This window comes from Equus przewalskii, chromosome 16 (assembly GCF_037783145.1).
Source record: "Equus przewalskii isolate Varuska chromosome 16, EquPr2, whole genome shotgun sequence".
In the NCBI taxonomy this organism is placed as follows: Eukaryota; Metazoa; Chordata; class Mammalia; order Perissodactyla; family Equidae; genus Equus; species Equus przewalskii.
The window spans coordinates 797,576-813,511 of NC_091846.1; the positions used below are offsets into that span (position 1 = coordinate 797,576).

At 36.7% G+C, this 15,936-nt stretch overlaps 1 protein-coding gene across 25 annotated transcripts in view; it reads left to right on the plus strand.

Annotated features, from left to right (window-relative positions):
* ZMYM2 (zinc finger MYM-type containing 2) overlaps positions 1–15,936 on the plus strand; it is a 94,423-nt gene that overhangs the window by 21,360 nt on the left and 57,127 nt on the right. For 10 of the 25 annotated variants that reach the window (XR_011527734.1, XR_011527733.1, XR_011527735.1 and 7 more), the window contains 4 exons: positions 8,746–9,247; positions 9,509–9,602; positions 14,068–14,353; positions 15,664–15,829. Coding sequence is in view for 22 of the 25 variants with exons in the window: in XM_070577774.1 (XP_070433875.1) it covers positions 8,746–9,247; positions 9,509–9,602; positions 14,068–14,353; positions 15,664–15,829 (1,048 nt within the window). In the remaining 3 variants the exon portion in view is untranslated. Of the gene's footprint in view, positions 1–5,965; positions 6,129–8,745; positions 9,603–14,067; positions 14,354–15,663; positions 15,830–15,936 lie in introns of all 25 variants that reach the window. The other 15 variants (XM_070577773.1, XM_070577780.1, XM_070577784.1 and 12 more) reach the window with 5 other exon arrangements.

Below are 15,936 nucleotides of genomic sequence, written 5' to 3' on the forward strand. Positions count from 1 at the left end.
GACGCCACCTCAACATGGTCTGATAAGCGGTGCCATGTCTGCACCCAGGATCTGAACCAGCAAAACCCTGGGCCACCAAAGCGGAATGTGTGAACTTAACCACTTGGCCACGATCTCTTCTAATGAATTTTTCATTGCTTCTAATATATTTTTCATCTCCAGAATTTCTGCTTCGTTACTTCTTATGATTTGTTTATTCATGTCTCATTTTGTTCATGCATTTTCTCATTTCCTTTAGTTCTTTGTTCATGCTTTCCTTTAGCTCACCGAGCATATTAAAGATAGTTGATTTAATGTCTTTGTCTAGTTATTCCAGTATTTGGGATTCCTCAGGAATTGTTTCACTCAGATTCTTTTATTTCTGTAAATTGGGCCTACTTTTCTGTTTCTTTGTATGTTTTATAACATTCTGAGTTAATTCTTGATAACTTCATTGATTGCTCATTTTTAGTTGTTGAGGTATACTGCTGTTCTTTTTTGACTTTTTCTAAGCTGTTTTTTTTTTTGCAAAGTGTCTGCTCTTGTTGTTTGTGGTTGTTGAAGTTTCTACTCTGTTATCCCTGTGGTGAGCTAGTGATCTGACAAAAATTTCCTTAAATGTCTGGATGAAAAAAGAAAAAGAATGAAATAAAGAGTTGTGTTGCATTAAATCTGAGAGATTCTGCCAGAAAATCTGCTGCTTCCCAGAAGGTAGAAATCACGAGGAGCATTTGCTCCAGACCTCTCCAAAAACACTGTCCCAAATTTGTTAGAATTTCCTCCCTGCCAGTCCTGTGTCCAGCCAAACCCTCCAGGAATGCAGGAAGTTGTCCCCATAGCCAGACTGGGGTGAGGAATGGAAGATGGTCGTTGGTTCTTGCATGCTGCTAATGAGTAACGTCTTTGTCAAGCACTCCCCTGGTTGTTGTAAGTGTCCAGTCAGTTTTTAGAGATCCAATGTAGTTCGTTCCAATACTCCTTGCAGTTCAATGGCTACTAGAGTGGAGGGACCCATACCTAGAGCTTCCTCCTCCACTATTTTGCATGGCATGGGTCTTCATCTATTTTTTATGTCTTACTTAAGACCTGTTGTCTTATTCCTCTGTAAATTGTTGTGTTGATCAAGATACTTCCTACCTCATGATAAGTGAATGTTAACTGCAAATTTAACTTCATTTGTAATTCAGTCATTTCAGAAGTGTGTTTACTGTGGGTTCAGAGTTTGCCTTTTTGAGGTCTGCTAAATGAGTTACAATGAATCCATGTTCATTTGCTCTCCCTCTTCCAAAATTTTGGTGCTATTGAATTCTCCCTATCCTTGTGGGGTTTTTTCTTTTAAATCTCCTTTTTGAGTTGGCCTTTGGATGGAAGTAAGTTTTATATCTGTCTCTAATTGGCCATCTAATTAATTAATTTCTGCATATTGGTTTTATATCCAGCACTTGACTAAATTATCTCAGTGTAGTAGTATTTCAGATAAATATTTGGGGTCTTTGAAGTAAAGACTAATGTAATTTGCATATAATGATAATTTGCCGCCTTTCAAATTTTTATCTCTTGATTTCTTTTTCATATACAATCATGCGCTTCTTAACAATGGGAATATGTTCTGAGAAATGCATCTTTAGGTGATTTCCTCATTGTGTCCTACTACACACCTGGGTTGTGTGGTACTAATCTTACAGGACTGCCATTGTATATGTGGTCCATTGTTGACTGAAACGTTATATGGTTTGTGACTGATGGCGTTGGCTGGTACTTCCAGAACAGTGCTATATGTGGTAATAATAAAGAATATCCTTATCTTATTTTTTTACTTTAATGATAATGTTTTTAATATTTCTTGTTAAGTTTGATGATATCTTTTGTTTTGATATTTTATATAAGTCCATTTATTCCTATTTTATTAAGAATTTTTATTCTTAAAATTTTAAATGTGTCATACTGACTGAGAACTATTCTAAGTGCGATGAACACATATTGGCTAATACCCTTTGCTGTAGAGGGGAGTTTATCTTAGCTTTCTTTGTAACTCTCATGGTACCTAGAAAGCTCCTAGATAGGCTTATCAGTGAGAAAATGATGAATGTTTTTTTGAATCACTTTGAAATGCTTTCTTTGTGATCTTGTTTTCTTTGAAAATTCATAAGCTTTTCTCAGCAAATACTGATACTTTCTTGTTATGAATGTCAACAACATTTATACTTTACCTACCACCTTTGTTTTGTCCATGAGAACATCAAGTATTGTGTTAATTGATTCTTGCTGAATCAAAATAAAGACCAAATAAAACTGTGAAAGCACTTTATAATTTATGATGATTGTCTTAGTCTGTTTGGGCTGGTGGTATAATAAGAATACCGTAGACAACCGACATTGATTTCTCACTGTTCTGCAGGCTGGGAAGTCCCAGACCAAGGCTCTGGCAGATTTGGTGTCTGGTGAGGGCCTGCTTCCTGGTTCATAGACGGACTGCCATTTTCTTGCGGTGTCCTCACGTGGTGGAATGGGGAAGGGAGCTCTCTGGGGTTTCTTTTTATTAAGAGGGCACTAATCCCATTCATGAGGGCTCCATGTGCTTGACCTAATCACCCCACAAAGCCCCTGCCTCCCAGTGCCATTTGCATTGGAGGTTAGGATTTCAACATATGAATTTTGGAGGGACACAAACATTTGGTCTGTAGGGATGGTAGAGTGTCACAAAGGAGCTTAAAAATTAATTAGAAATTTACCAAAATTTTGGGGTACAGGTAAAAATTACCTGGTAATTGTTTAAGAGTTAACAGTGTGCTAATTTTCACATCCAGTTGTCTCTTTGAATTCTAAGAAAAACCTGGGAACTATTTTTATACCATTTACTCTAGAGAAGTGAAGTTATATACCTAGTGTTAAAATAGCTAATTAGAATTGACTTGATGTAGAAAAGTGGCAGAATGGAATATGCTTTGTTTGGATAATGTGAAAGTGCACAACTTTTAATTGGATTGTGTTTTCTTTATGGGACTAAATAAGTGTTTGGTGGTTGAAACATATTCTCAATAACATGGAGAAGTGACCAAATTTATTTACCGTGTAGGATTTGAAAATAACTTATAGTTGAGTAGTTATTCTGTTCTGAGAAGTGAATTACTGCAGAGAACTATATGTGTGGTAATGTAAGTCCTATTTTGTGCTCCACTGTTTTCTTCTAAGAAGAATGAATTGACACCTAGCAGCCACAAGAGGGTACAGTGAAGACAATTCTGGCTTTTCTGTCCCGGAAATTGTTGTGTTTTGCTTTAGGTACACTAAAACATAGAAAGGGTCCAGAGAACTCATGCATTAAAAGCCTATACATTTCTTGGGGCCGCCCCGTGCCCAAGTGGTTAAGTTCGTGCGCTCCGCTTTGGCGGCCCAGGGTTTTGCCGGTTTGGATCCTGGGCGTGGATGTGGCACTGCTCATCGGGTCCTGTTGAGGTGATGTCCCACATAGCACAGCGGGAGGGACTCACAACTAGAATATACAACCTTGTATTGGGGGGCTTTGGGGAGAAGAAAAAAAAAGCCTATGCATTTCAAACATCAGTAGGTTTATGCCTCATTCTTCTCAAAATTGTTTTGTTGATGAGGATAATTCCTGCTTTGTGGCAAATGAATCTTAACTACAAGTTCAACTTCATTTGTTTTTTAAATCCCTTTTAGCCTGGCACTTTGGGCTTGATATTTCTTCCTTTTGAAACTTGTGTATTTTGAATATGAATTTGATTATTGTTGTTTTGAGTGGCTGCAGTCTTTTTTTCTTTTTAATTAATCGGAGCTGTGCTATATTATTTTATGGTTCAGTGTTTAATTACATATTACTTAGTAGTTAATGAATATTCAAATCCTGACCTCTACCACTTCCTGCCTGCTGTCCTTGGGCAGCTTACTTTTTTTTTTAAAAAAAGATTTTATTTTTCCTTTTTTCTCCCAAAGACCCCCGGTACATAGTTGTGTATTTTCAGCTGTGGGTCCTTCTAGTTGTGGTATGTGGGATGCCACCTCAGCATGGCTTGATGAGTGGTGCCATGTCTGTGCCCAGGATTCGAACTGGTGAAACCCTGGGCCGCTGGAGCAGAGCGCAGGAACTCAACTACTCTGCCACGGGACCGCACCGCGGCCCCCCCCCGCCCCCCACACACACACCGCGCGAGCTTACTTTTGAGGATTGGTGGTTTTTTTTTTTTTTTTTTTTTTTGAGGAAGATTAGCCCTGAGCTAACTGCTGGCAATCCTCCTCTTTGTTGAGGAAGACTGGCCCTGAGCTAACATCCATGCCCATCTTCCTCTACTTTATATGTGGGATGCCTGCCACAGCATGGTGTGCCAAGCGGTGCCATGTCTGCACCCCAGATCTGGACCGGGAAACCCCAGGCTGCCAAAGCGGAATGTGCGCACTTAACCACTGCGCCACTCGGCCGCCCCCTGTTTTTTTTTTTCAGTCTGTATAAGCGAGATAATAAGGGAGATAATAATGATTTTACTTCATGGGGTTGCTTTAATGTTTAACTGACCTGAATATTTGCCTCATAATAAGCATTAAATAAATGCTAACTATTACCAGATGAACGTACTTGTAATTTTTAAAAAAATTTAGTTGAATAAATTATGAAAATTTTGAACCAAAATGTTGTTCAGCATATTTCAACTTTTAAAACTTTCTGTAGCAGTAATGTTAAAAAATTTTCTCATGTTTACTTAAAATTAAGTGAAGGCCTTATATGAAGGTTTCCCCTTGCGTACATTATTGTTTTACCATAAAGAAGTCCCTTGTTGAGGAGCTGTTTTAGAGTAATGGTGTATATATTTTACTTTTTGAAAATACATTTAAAGTATATTAGAATATAGAATGGTAATTTGTAGATCTTTGGGTAAAGCAAATAGTCACCTCTTAAGCTTTTAAATAGAATTATCCATTTTCATTAAAGCAGATATAAATGTATCTTTTGTCATTTTCTAATATTAGCATATCTTCCACTCTGACACAGACACAGCTCTTGCCCTAAGAGGAATGACAAGCGCTTTTGGAATTGAGCTTTGTACATAGAGTTTGAATCTTGATGTTGTCTTGGAATCTTCGGCAGTTTTAATTAATGTGTCTCAGCTACCATTTTGTTATAGAGAAAAGTTAATATCTGTTTTATTTGACTCAAAGGGATTGTTGTCACAGTTAAGTGAAAATAAAATGAAACCTTTTCTATAAAATATTGTATGAGTTATTAAAAACATTTCATTTTTGTTGCCATGTTGAATGGGATACGGTGCCCTCCAGACACTAGAACTTGGTTTAACTAGGATGCTTAATGGTCAGAGAATAACACAGTGTATGTAAAATAAGAGCTAGATTGTATACCTTGACATTTAAATAATGATATTACTTAAAAATAACTCTGGTAGTTAAAGTGAACATACTAGCTTTTGCCTTCTGGCCTTTCTGCAAATATTTGGGACAATTGAATGTTTACTCTGTGCCCAGGCAGTGTTTTAAGCTCTAGACATTCAATGAGAAGACAGGCTATTTATGGTCTCTCCACAGTATTTCATTAAAAAGTTGGTGTGCCTGTATTTAATGTCTGTGAAAAGTGCCTATCTCTATCCATCTTGTATCTGGAGATTGATATCCCTTCGTCTTTAACTAGCACTTTGTCAACTTCATGTCATCTTCTCTCACTGACTCCTGTTTTTCTCTATTCATTCAGATGCTTAGCTGCCTGACATTCTTTCTAGTTTAATGTAGAATTAAAGTGCAACTTCTTGATCACCTCCCCTCCTCAAACTCCCTGCTCCTCCTAGCAAACTACGTCTGTCAGTATGGTGTGATCCTTCCAGAGTTTTTTCCTTCATGAATTTACATGAAAATATATGTACTTTAGGAAAAATATAGTGTGTGTGTGTGTGTGTGTGTATGGGTTTTGGGGGAATGCATAACATTGTAGTAATACTCTTTGTGTTCTGTAACTTTTTTCCAGTCAACAGGATATCTTGTAAATCTTTTCATATCAGTAAGATCTACTTTTTTTTTTTTTTTTTTTTTGCTGAGGAAAATTCGACCTGAGCTAACATCTATTGCCCATCTTCTTCTATTTTGTGTGTGGATTGCCATCACAACATGGCTGCTGATGAATGGTGTAGGTATGTGCCCAGAAACTGAACCTGGGCCCTGCCAGACTTAACCAGTAGGCCATGGGGCTGGCCTCCAAGATCTACTTTTTAAAAAACCCTAATCTGTTCACTTTCTTGCATCTCCTGTGACCACCACCCTTGTTTCAGCAACTATCGTCTCCCACTTAGATCACGTCCATCTAGTTGGTTTCTTTGCTTCCAGTCTTGCCCTCTGATAATCCATTTCGCACATAGCAGCAAGAGTGATTTATTTAAAACGTAAATGAGATTTTGTCAGCCTTTAGGTGAAAATGCTGTAATGTTTCCTATTACAGAAAATCCAAGCTTCTGCCTTCAGAATTCCTGATTTCAGATGGTGGTGATGTTTACCTGTTTTGTTTATTGATTTTTCTAAGACAGTGTTTGGTGCATACTAGGTGCTCTAAATCTTTGTTAAGTGCACTTAATGAATTAACTTGCTGGCCTTGGTGAGTTGCTTGTGCCTGTTTTTCTATCTCATCTCATACTATTCTTCCCCACCTCCCTTGTTCCAGCCACATTGGCCTTTGCTCTGTTGCTTGAATTCACCAACCTCATTTCCTTTAGGCTTCTGCAGGAGCTGTTTTCTTTGCCTGGAATGCCCTTCCTCCAATTTTCCCACAGTTGGATTTTTCTTTTCAGATTTCTCTGTAAATATCACCTGCTCACCAAAGTAGTTGGTGTAGTATCTCTTCACTCTGTTATTCTGTTTTTTAAAAATTTAAACTTAGTTTTAAAAATAAGTGAGAAATCATGTTCAAAAATTAAGAAAATATGCAGTGAACAATTTCTCCATCCTTGTCACCCATCTGCCAAAGTGATGTTAGTGTCTTTATCCTTCTGCGTGGCTTGCTATAGCAATATAAGCAAATGGCCATATATGTGAAGTAGTAAGTTTTCTTAAACTGGTCGTTTTTTTTTTTTTTCCTTAAACTGGGCTAAGTGACTTTATTAGAGAAAGAGGATTACAAAGATTTTAAAAGTTGGCATTGGAGCTTTTGAACCAGTCTTTAAGATCTGTATAACCACTGTCTCATCATCTTGTCAGATAACCTACTCTCCGAAAATGAGGCTACCGTGTATAAACAACTTTAAATTCCCATTCATCCCATCTGCAGATTTACCTACAATCTGTACTCACCCTTCATTTTTTTCCCTCCTAGTTGTTAGGTTCCCCCCTCCCCCCCCCCCCCCCCTTCCAGCTTTGTTCTTTTTCCTCCCTGTTTATTTAGTCTTTGAGATTAAGGTGCTTCATGTTCAGGATTAGTTCTACTCCCACCCGTGCCTATGACCTCATTGTCTCCATCTGCTCACGAACTTTCCTTCTTTTCTGTCTCTTTACTGTCAACTCTGCTGTCCTTTTGGTTTCAGCATAGCCCTGCATATATAGTAAGTGCTCAGATAATATTAGTTTGAATATAGCAGAGTGATGAATAGTTTGGACTATTGGGTTATAAAGATCTAGGTATATGTTCTAACCTGTGACTTGACAGGTTAGTTAGCATCTGTAATCCCCAATTTCTTAATCATTAAAATGGGACAAATACTCTAACTATATCAAGGGTTGTTTTGAAGATGTAATTAAGAAGTGGATTGTGTTAATTTCCTCTGCCTGTTGTAGCAAATTACCACAAATTTGCTGGCTTAAAACAACAGAATTTTCTGTCAGGGTTCTGGAGGTCAGAAGTCAGAAATTAGTGACGCTGGGCTCAAGTCCAGGTGTCAGCAGGGCCATGCTTCCTCCAGAGGCTCTGGGGGAGAATGTGCTCCTTGCCTCGGCTCCTGTAATCCTCGTCACACTGCCTGCTCTTGTGTCTGTAGTCTCCCTCCACCTCCCTTTGTATGGGCATTTGTGATTGCATTTAGGGTCCACCCAGATAATATCATTTTTAAATCTTTAACCTTAATCGTATCTGCAAAGACCCTTTTTCCATATAAGGTAGCATTTACAGGTTTCAGGAATTAGGATCTGGTATCTTTGGGAGCCATTATTCAGCCCGATATGTGGGTATTAAGCCCACAGCATAGTGCCTGGCAAATAAGGCTTTAAACTTTCTGGATAGGGTCAGGAAAGATTTCAGATGCTCGGGAGGATTTAATCATACAGTTACATGGGAGACTGAATATGAGAAGAAGGGATACAAAAAAGATGAAGTAAGGGATTAGGGATTAGATCATATCATTTTATTTAATACAGTGGATAAATGGGATAAATGTAGAGAAGGGATTTTTATTGTCAGATTTTGGTTATTTTCCTGTTTAGATGTGTGTAGGAGGATTTATCTGTTTTCAGTGTTGAAGTTTATAGGGTAAATAATGTGGCAGAAAGGAGGTGGTGGAAGTGAGAATATACTGCATGTTACTGAAAATTGGATAATTACCTTTTTATATTGCAAGAAGTTCACATGTAAACTATATGAAATGATTAGTGAATGAGAGAAGATCACAGAATGGATATCAAATTTTTCCTGGATGTTAGATAAGAATGATTGTTATTTAGAATAAAAAAGAAAGTAAAAGTACTTTTAAAAAAATCCTTCAATTAGAATAACATAAAAAATCATACACCGACATTTATATTCTTTTTCTTTTTTCCATCTCTTAACAGGTTCTTTGGCATGGACGCAGGTTCAGTAGGAGGATTAGAATTGACTGATCAGACTCCTGTTTTATTAGGGAGTACGGCCATGGCAACTAGTCTTACGAATGTAGGAAATTCATTTAGTGGTCCATCTAATCCTTTAGTTTCTAGATCTAATAAATTTCAAAACTCATCAGTGGAAGATGATGATGATGTTGTTTTTATCGAACCTGTACAACCTCCCCCACCTTCTGCACCAGTGGTAGCTGATCAAAGAACCATAACATTTACATCATCAAAAAATGAAGAACTGCAAGGAAATGATTCCAAAATTCTTCTTTCCTCAAAAGAGTTGGCGTCTCAGAAGGGAAGTATAAGTGAGACAATTGTCATTGATGATGAAGAGGACATGGAAACAAATCAAGGGCAAGAGAAAAATTCCTCCAATTTTATTGAACGGAGACCTCCTGAGACTAAAAACAGAACCAATGATGTGGATTTCTCCACTTCCAGTTTTTCAAGAAGTAAGGTAAATGCAGGAATGGGTAATAGTGGTATCACCACAGAACCAGACTCTGAAATTCAGATTGCTAATGTTACAACCTTAGAAACAGGTGTAAGCTCGGTGAATGATGGCCAATTAGAAAATACTGACGGGCGAGATATGAACTTAATGATTACACATGTAACATCACTGCAGAATACCAACTTGGGAGATGTCTCTAACGGACTGCAGTCAAGTAGTTTTGGTGTTAATATACAAACATACACCCCATCTTTAACTTCACAGACCAAGACTGCAGTAGGACCTTTTAATCCTGGTAGAATGAATGTGGCAGGAGACGTATTTCAGAATGGAGAATCTGCAACTCATCATAATCCTGGTAAGCAGTAACTGATTTTTTACCCCATGTAAATGAATTTAAACTTTGGCTGAGTCTTTTTTCATTGTAGTAATTGGTGCTACCTTGGTTTGTTTATTCATGTAAGCTATATTACTTTTATTGACTTTTACATTTGAAATTTTAGCTAATAAGTGATGTGAAAACGTATAGTATTTCGCTGCAGATTATTAGAAAATTAACCACATAAATTTATGTCTAAGCAACTTTTAGGAATAGTCTTTACATTCACCACCACTAAAGTCTGACAGTTTGATATCTTATTTGTCATACACTCACTTTTTGTTACTATATTTTTAGTAGTATTGTTTTAATGTATAAATAGAGAATTAAGAAAAATAGCACACTTAAGCAATACAATATTATATAATTATTGCATTTAGATTTTTTCTACTTTTGTTTAATTTTGACTGCCTATCTGATTTTAATTTTTATTTATTAGCATTGTATTATTAATTTTTTTTATATTTGAAGCTTGGTAGATTTCTTGATGATTTGAAAAATTTTTCTGCAGGTAGCTTTGCCCTGTGAAAACATTAAAACAGGGAAGTTATAAGAACTCTGTGGCTTTTTCATGACCATGTCTGTGTATGTCCCTTTTTTTTTCACCTCTGCCCCCAGGCCTGTGTGTGTCTGTCTTCCTCTGTCTTTCTCATATCCCTCTCTGTCTGCTTCATTCTTTCATCATTTTTGGCTCGTTAGCAACTTAGCAGCCTAGGAATTGTGGAGAAAAATAAGAAATGACTAAAACCTAGGCAGTGTAGAGTGCACTATGAAATGCTAGTCATCTTTCTTTTTAAATTATTTTTTTGGTTATGAGATTAATGTCTAATTATTGAAGAATGTTTGGAAAATCTATAATTAAAAAAGGGAAAAAAATCCCCTATGCTCTTGTTAATTAAAGATTACCACTGTTAATGCTTTGAGTGGTTGTCTTTCAGTCTTTTTGCTTTGTATATTTTAACTTGGATGAAGTGCAGCTCTGTATAATTTTGCTTCCTATTTTTTCCTGATTTACTATTACATTGTGTTTTCTCAAACCATTGATGTTATTTATACACAAAAGTTTTAATGGCTGCACAGTGGGCATGGATATACCATTCCCGTATGTGGCTTTTACTATTGTTTCCCATATTTTGATATTGTAGATCTATGATGAACATATTTGTTCAAATTTCTGACTATTCCTTTATTCCTAGAAGTGAAGTTACTGGGCCAAAGGATATCACTACCCCTGTCCCTCCAAAGATAATTTGGTTTAAAAAATGTATCTGGTTTATGATAATTTTCAAAGAAACATGTTCTTTATTACTCAGTTTTGAAAATTTCTTATGCCCTCCAAGACCCTTTACCCCTATATGTGTGTATATATTTGTAGTAGGTCAGTGAGTGTGTGGGATGTATGTGTGAGTTTGTTCGAGTGTTTTTTGTTTTTTTTTAAAGATTTCGTTTTTCCTTTTTCTTCCTAAAGCCCCCCAGTACATAGTTGTATATATTTTAGTCGTGGGTCCTTCTAGTTATGGTACGTGGAACGCCGCCTCAGCATGGCTTGATGAGCTGTGCCGTGTCCGTGCCCAGGATCCGAACCGGTGAAACCCTGGGCCGCTGAAGCAGAGCGTGCTAACTTAACCACTCGGCCACAGGGCCAGCCCCCCATATGAGTGTTTTTAAGTTGTGGAAATATATTTTCATATTGCCTTCCAGAAAGTTCTTACCAATTTATACTACTACCACAGTGTTTTTCCTTGTAACCTTACGTATCACATAAAAGTTTAAGAAGCGATAATGTTCAAATTAGTTTCAAAATAGCTATTTTGTCTTTCTTGTAATTATAAATGTATTAAAAACATAAGAGTGTGAAAAAGAAAACATTCAATGTCACCATTGAGAATGGTGCATTTAATTCTAAACCTCAGATCATCGTATAGTATAGTTTTGCAAACTCTCCCCTTTTATCTGCCCCTTTAAATACCTAACAGTAGATCTTGAACTTTTGACCATGTCCAGCATATGTTTGATTTGTTAATTCTCTGGTTAGCTCGGTTCCAGTTTTTACTATTTAAATAATTCTTAAGAATATTCTTATACATGTATCTTGTGATACTTATTTCCTAAGGAATATTGCTGGGTCAAAGGGACATATCATTATAAGAATTGTGTTCCTGTTTGCTCACTCTCTTACACAAGAGAATGTAAAATACTCATCAGAAAAACTAAACAAATACACCTCTTGCTCTTGCATTTATGAGTTAGACTTGTGATTATGTGCTGTTTTTATTTGTAATAGAGAGTTATAAAATCATGGCTATTTATTCTGTCTCTTGGACTAATTGTAACTTGGGCAAATTAAAATGCTATCCCTTTTTGTTCCTTGTATAAAATAGAGGGTTTAGATAAAGTGATTAGGTCCCTTCTTATTCCTAAAAGCATTTTGATGTTGGAAGAGGAGAAAACTTTAAAGTAGGGTTGAAATATGGATAAAGGGAGCCATTGCATTATTTATAGAAGGCCTAAAATTAAATTGAAAAAAAAAGCAAGTGTTTTTTTTCCTTTTTTTCTTTTTGAGGAAGATTAGCCCTGAGCTAACTGCTGCCAGTCCTCCTCTTTTTGCTGAGGAAGGCTGGCCCTGAGCTAACATCCGTGCCCATCTTCCTCTACTTTATATGTGGGACGCCTACCACAGCATGGCTTGCCAGGCAGTGCCATGTCCGTACCCGGGATCCAAACCGGCGAACCCCAGGCCGCCAAAGAGAAACGTGCGCACTTAACCACTGTGCCACCGGGTTGGCTCCCAAATGTGTTTTTTCAAAATTAAGTTAATAGATGCCCTTAAGTTTAGATAGATTCCTTTGAATATATAGTCAAATGCTTAGCCTACAAAATTGAAAATCCTAAGGAGCCATTATTTGTGTTGCAAAAAGCTGTTCCTTCTAGCACATGTTCAAATATGATTTTTAGTTGAAGGCCCTTTATAAGATGGAATTGCCAGTTCTTTCAGTGATGTACTTTTTTGTATTCATTAGTAGTGTTTCCTATTTATTAAAATTGGTCAGGTACCCGGAGAGAATAGCAGGATTCCAGAATGTACTCTGTTTACTCTGTGTTTAAAGTATATACTTTGGAGGGATATTGTGGAATAAGGTAGAATTTGAATAGCAGTGTATGTAGCCCCTTGAAACCATTAGGTTGATAGACTGGATCAGAACCAGGAAATTGCTCTCTTGGTAGTAAAGAAGTTTTTCTGAGCTCTGGATATATTTGTACTTCCTGTGGAAGGAAAAGAAAATTATTTCTCAAATGGAAGGGCAGCTTTTATGTATGGAAGTTCAAAATTCAGAAGACACTAGAAAGGAAAAAAATTACAAGAGACCAAAGTAGTAGAAATTGGAAGCGGTGGCCTGAAAGATTTCAGAATGAAAAAAGGTTGTGGTATTGGTAGTGTGGTGAGAGGCCTGTGGAACTGTAACTGGTGCGGTAAGCTGGAGACTTCCTGCTAAGTACCAAAGAAGCTGACTGTTAAAGAGAGAAGAGATGAATAGCTGCCCTCTAGTGTTAACATTACACGTATCTTTTAGTGCTGAGCTATGCTGAAACTGTTTGTAGTGGTTGTGTAATATGGTGTCGGATTTGTCACTGAATGTTGTCTTAACATCATCATTTCTCTGTAACACTCTAATTTCTTTGATATTATGTGGTATATTTAGAGGCTGTGGAACTAAACATATATATGGAAAAGCTGTTCTTAAAAAGATATTTTGAGGGGCCAGCCTAGTGGCATAGTGGTTAAGTTTGTGTGCTCTGCTTCAGTGGCCCGGGCTCGCAGGTTCAGATCCCGGGTGCCGACCTAGCACTGCTTGTCAAGCCTCGCAGTGGCGGCATCCCACATAAAATAGAGGAAGATTGGCACAAATGTTAGCTCAGAGACAATCTTCCTCAAGCAAAAAAAAAAGATGTTTTGAATCTAATCTTAAATAAACTTTGTCAGACCTGTATTATATTTGCCAAAACTTAATGGTTGGTCAAGATTTTATTATACTTTTATGTCAGTGTTTGTATTCCTTGCTTAAAGTAATATTCTGTAAATTAATCCTTCCTGTTTAATAACTAATGGCTAATACCTTTTAGTGCTTCCTATATGCTAGTCACCATGCTTTATTATACCCATTATCTCATTTAATGTCCTTTGTAGGAGGTTGGTACCATTTCCAGTTTAGAGAAGAGTTAGGCACAGAGTTTAAGTAACTTCCAGTCTAGTAAGTGATGGAGCGTAAATGTCAGCCAGCCATTCTTACTGGAAAACTTGTGTCCTTTACCTCTTTGCTATGCTGCTGCCTTATTAGTGTTTTAAACTTGTACAAAATGAGAACTTAAACTATGTCTCTGATATAAATTTCAATGTGTGTAAATACCTGTTTCATTACTCTTTCTTGTGCCTTTTGTTTTTAAGATTCTTGGATCTCCCAGTCAGCATCATTTCCCCGTAATCAGAAACAGCCAGGGGTGGATTCTTTATCACCAGTGGCCTCGCTTCCTAAACAGATTTTCCAGCCTTCAGCCCAACAGCAACCCACTAAACCAGTGAAAGTCACTTGTGCAAACTGCAAAAAACCTTTACAGAAGGGACAGACAGCTTATCAACGAAAAGGATCTGCTCACCTCTTTTGTTCTACCACCTGCCTTTCTTCCTTCTCTCACAAGCCTGCTCCAAAGAAACTCTGTGTTATGTGTAAAAAGTAAGGTTTACCTTTCAACATAATTCCATGTGGTTGAGTATTGGTGGTATAAAATGTCTTAAGAGGTGAATTACTGTGTTTTAAAAATTGGTAAGCTAGTTGTTTGAATCTTAAAGCCAAACTCATTGTAATAGCTTTGAAGGGTTCTCTATCAAAGCCAGGTGGCTTGCCTTCCATTTGGATGGGCTTGGGGGTTGATTTAGATACTGTAGGCCCTTGTAATTAATTTTGTCTGTAATCTTGATTGAGCTCCTTGAATCTGTAAAAATACCTACATGCTTACTTACTCTATTAATTATAAGAATTTAGTTCTAGCCAGATAAAATTGTTAAGCAGTTTATGTATGCCTAGTTCTGTATGGGTCAAACTTTATACTATTTTTATGTTAAGATTATTTAAACAAAATTGGACTTTGTTTATTTTTGTTTTCAACATTAAGTCGTTAGAATACTCACTGTTTTAAGCCTCAGGTACCATTTTGTGCCAGCCTTGAAGAGACAGTCTTCTCTTCTGCCATTTTTCAGGTCTGGTTTCACTAGTTAAAAACAAGTGGAATAATGGTATATTATGTGCAAAATCAAACCAGGTGGATTTTCTGTACCTTCTGTTGGAGCAGCCCAAGTTTGTGAGGATATTTTTAGATCTTAGAACTTTGCAAAGGGCTTAGTGCTCTGTACAAGTTTGGTGAATTCAAAGAGTGAAACAATTGTTATAGAATTTTTCGGTTGCTTTGTATACTCTGATCTTGAAATTCAGAATTAAGGGAAACTTCAAAGGTCATCAATTTTGTCATTTACTGACATTTCTGATTACAGTTGGAAAGCTGTACAGAATGGTAGGTGGAGTTATTTTGGGTTATGGGGGTGTATTTAAGTTTAATTATCCTCTTAGAATGCATGTAATACTCCTGTAACCTAAATATCTCATGCTTTCTGCTTAACGCATGGCAAAGGAATTGAATAGATATTGCAAGTTATAGTTCAGTAAATTAGGCCTTGATATTAAACTCCATATAAATAATAACTGCCTTTTTTTTTTGTTTCCAAGATCTGAAAGCCTCGTTAAGGAGTTTTGCAGATAAATTGGGTAGTGGCAAGGATTTAATAGTATAAAATGATTTCGCTTCCTAATGTTGTGTGTTCATTTTTTATTGCCAAGAGTTTTTAAAGAGTAAAGATGATTTAATGGATCTGAAAATGGTGTTTGATTCCTGGGATTCAACCTATGAAAATTAAAAATGTCAGTTATTACTCGTATATTTGATTTATTTTAAAATAGAATTTTACTTTGTTATTCCTCTCATTTTTCAGAGATATAACTACAATGAAAGGAACCATTGTTGCTCAAGTGGATTCAAGTGAGTCCTTCCAGGAATTCTGTAGTACGTCTTGTTTGTCTCTTTATGAAGACAAGCAGAATCCTACTAAAGGAGCTCTAAATAAATCAAGATGTACAATTTGTGGTAAACTAACAGAGGTTTGTATTTTTGTGCTTTATCATTTACTTCTAGCTAATGGGAATATTTTTAACAGTTATGACATAGTCTTTGATCAGTGTATTTTTCCTTAAAAGTGAGAATATAT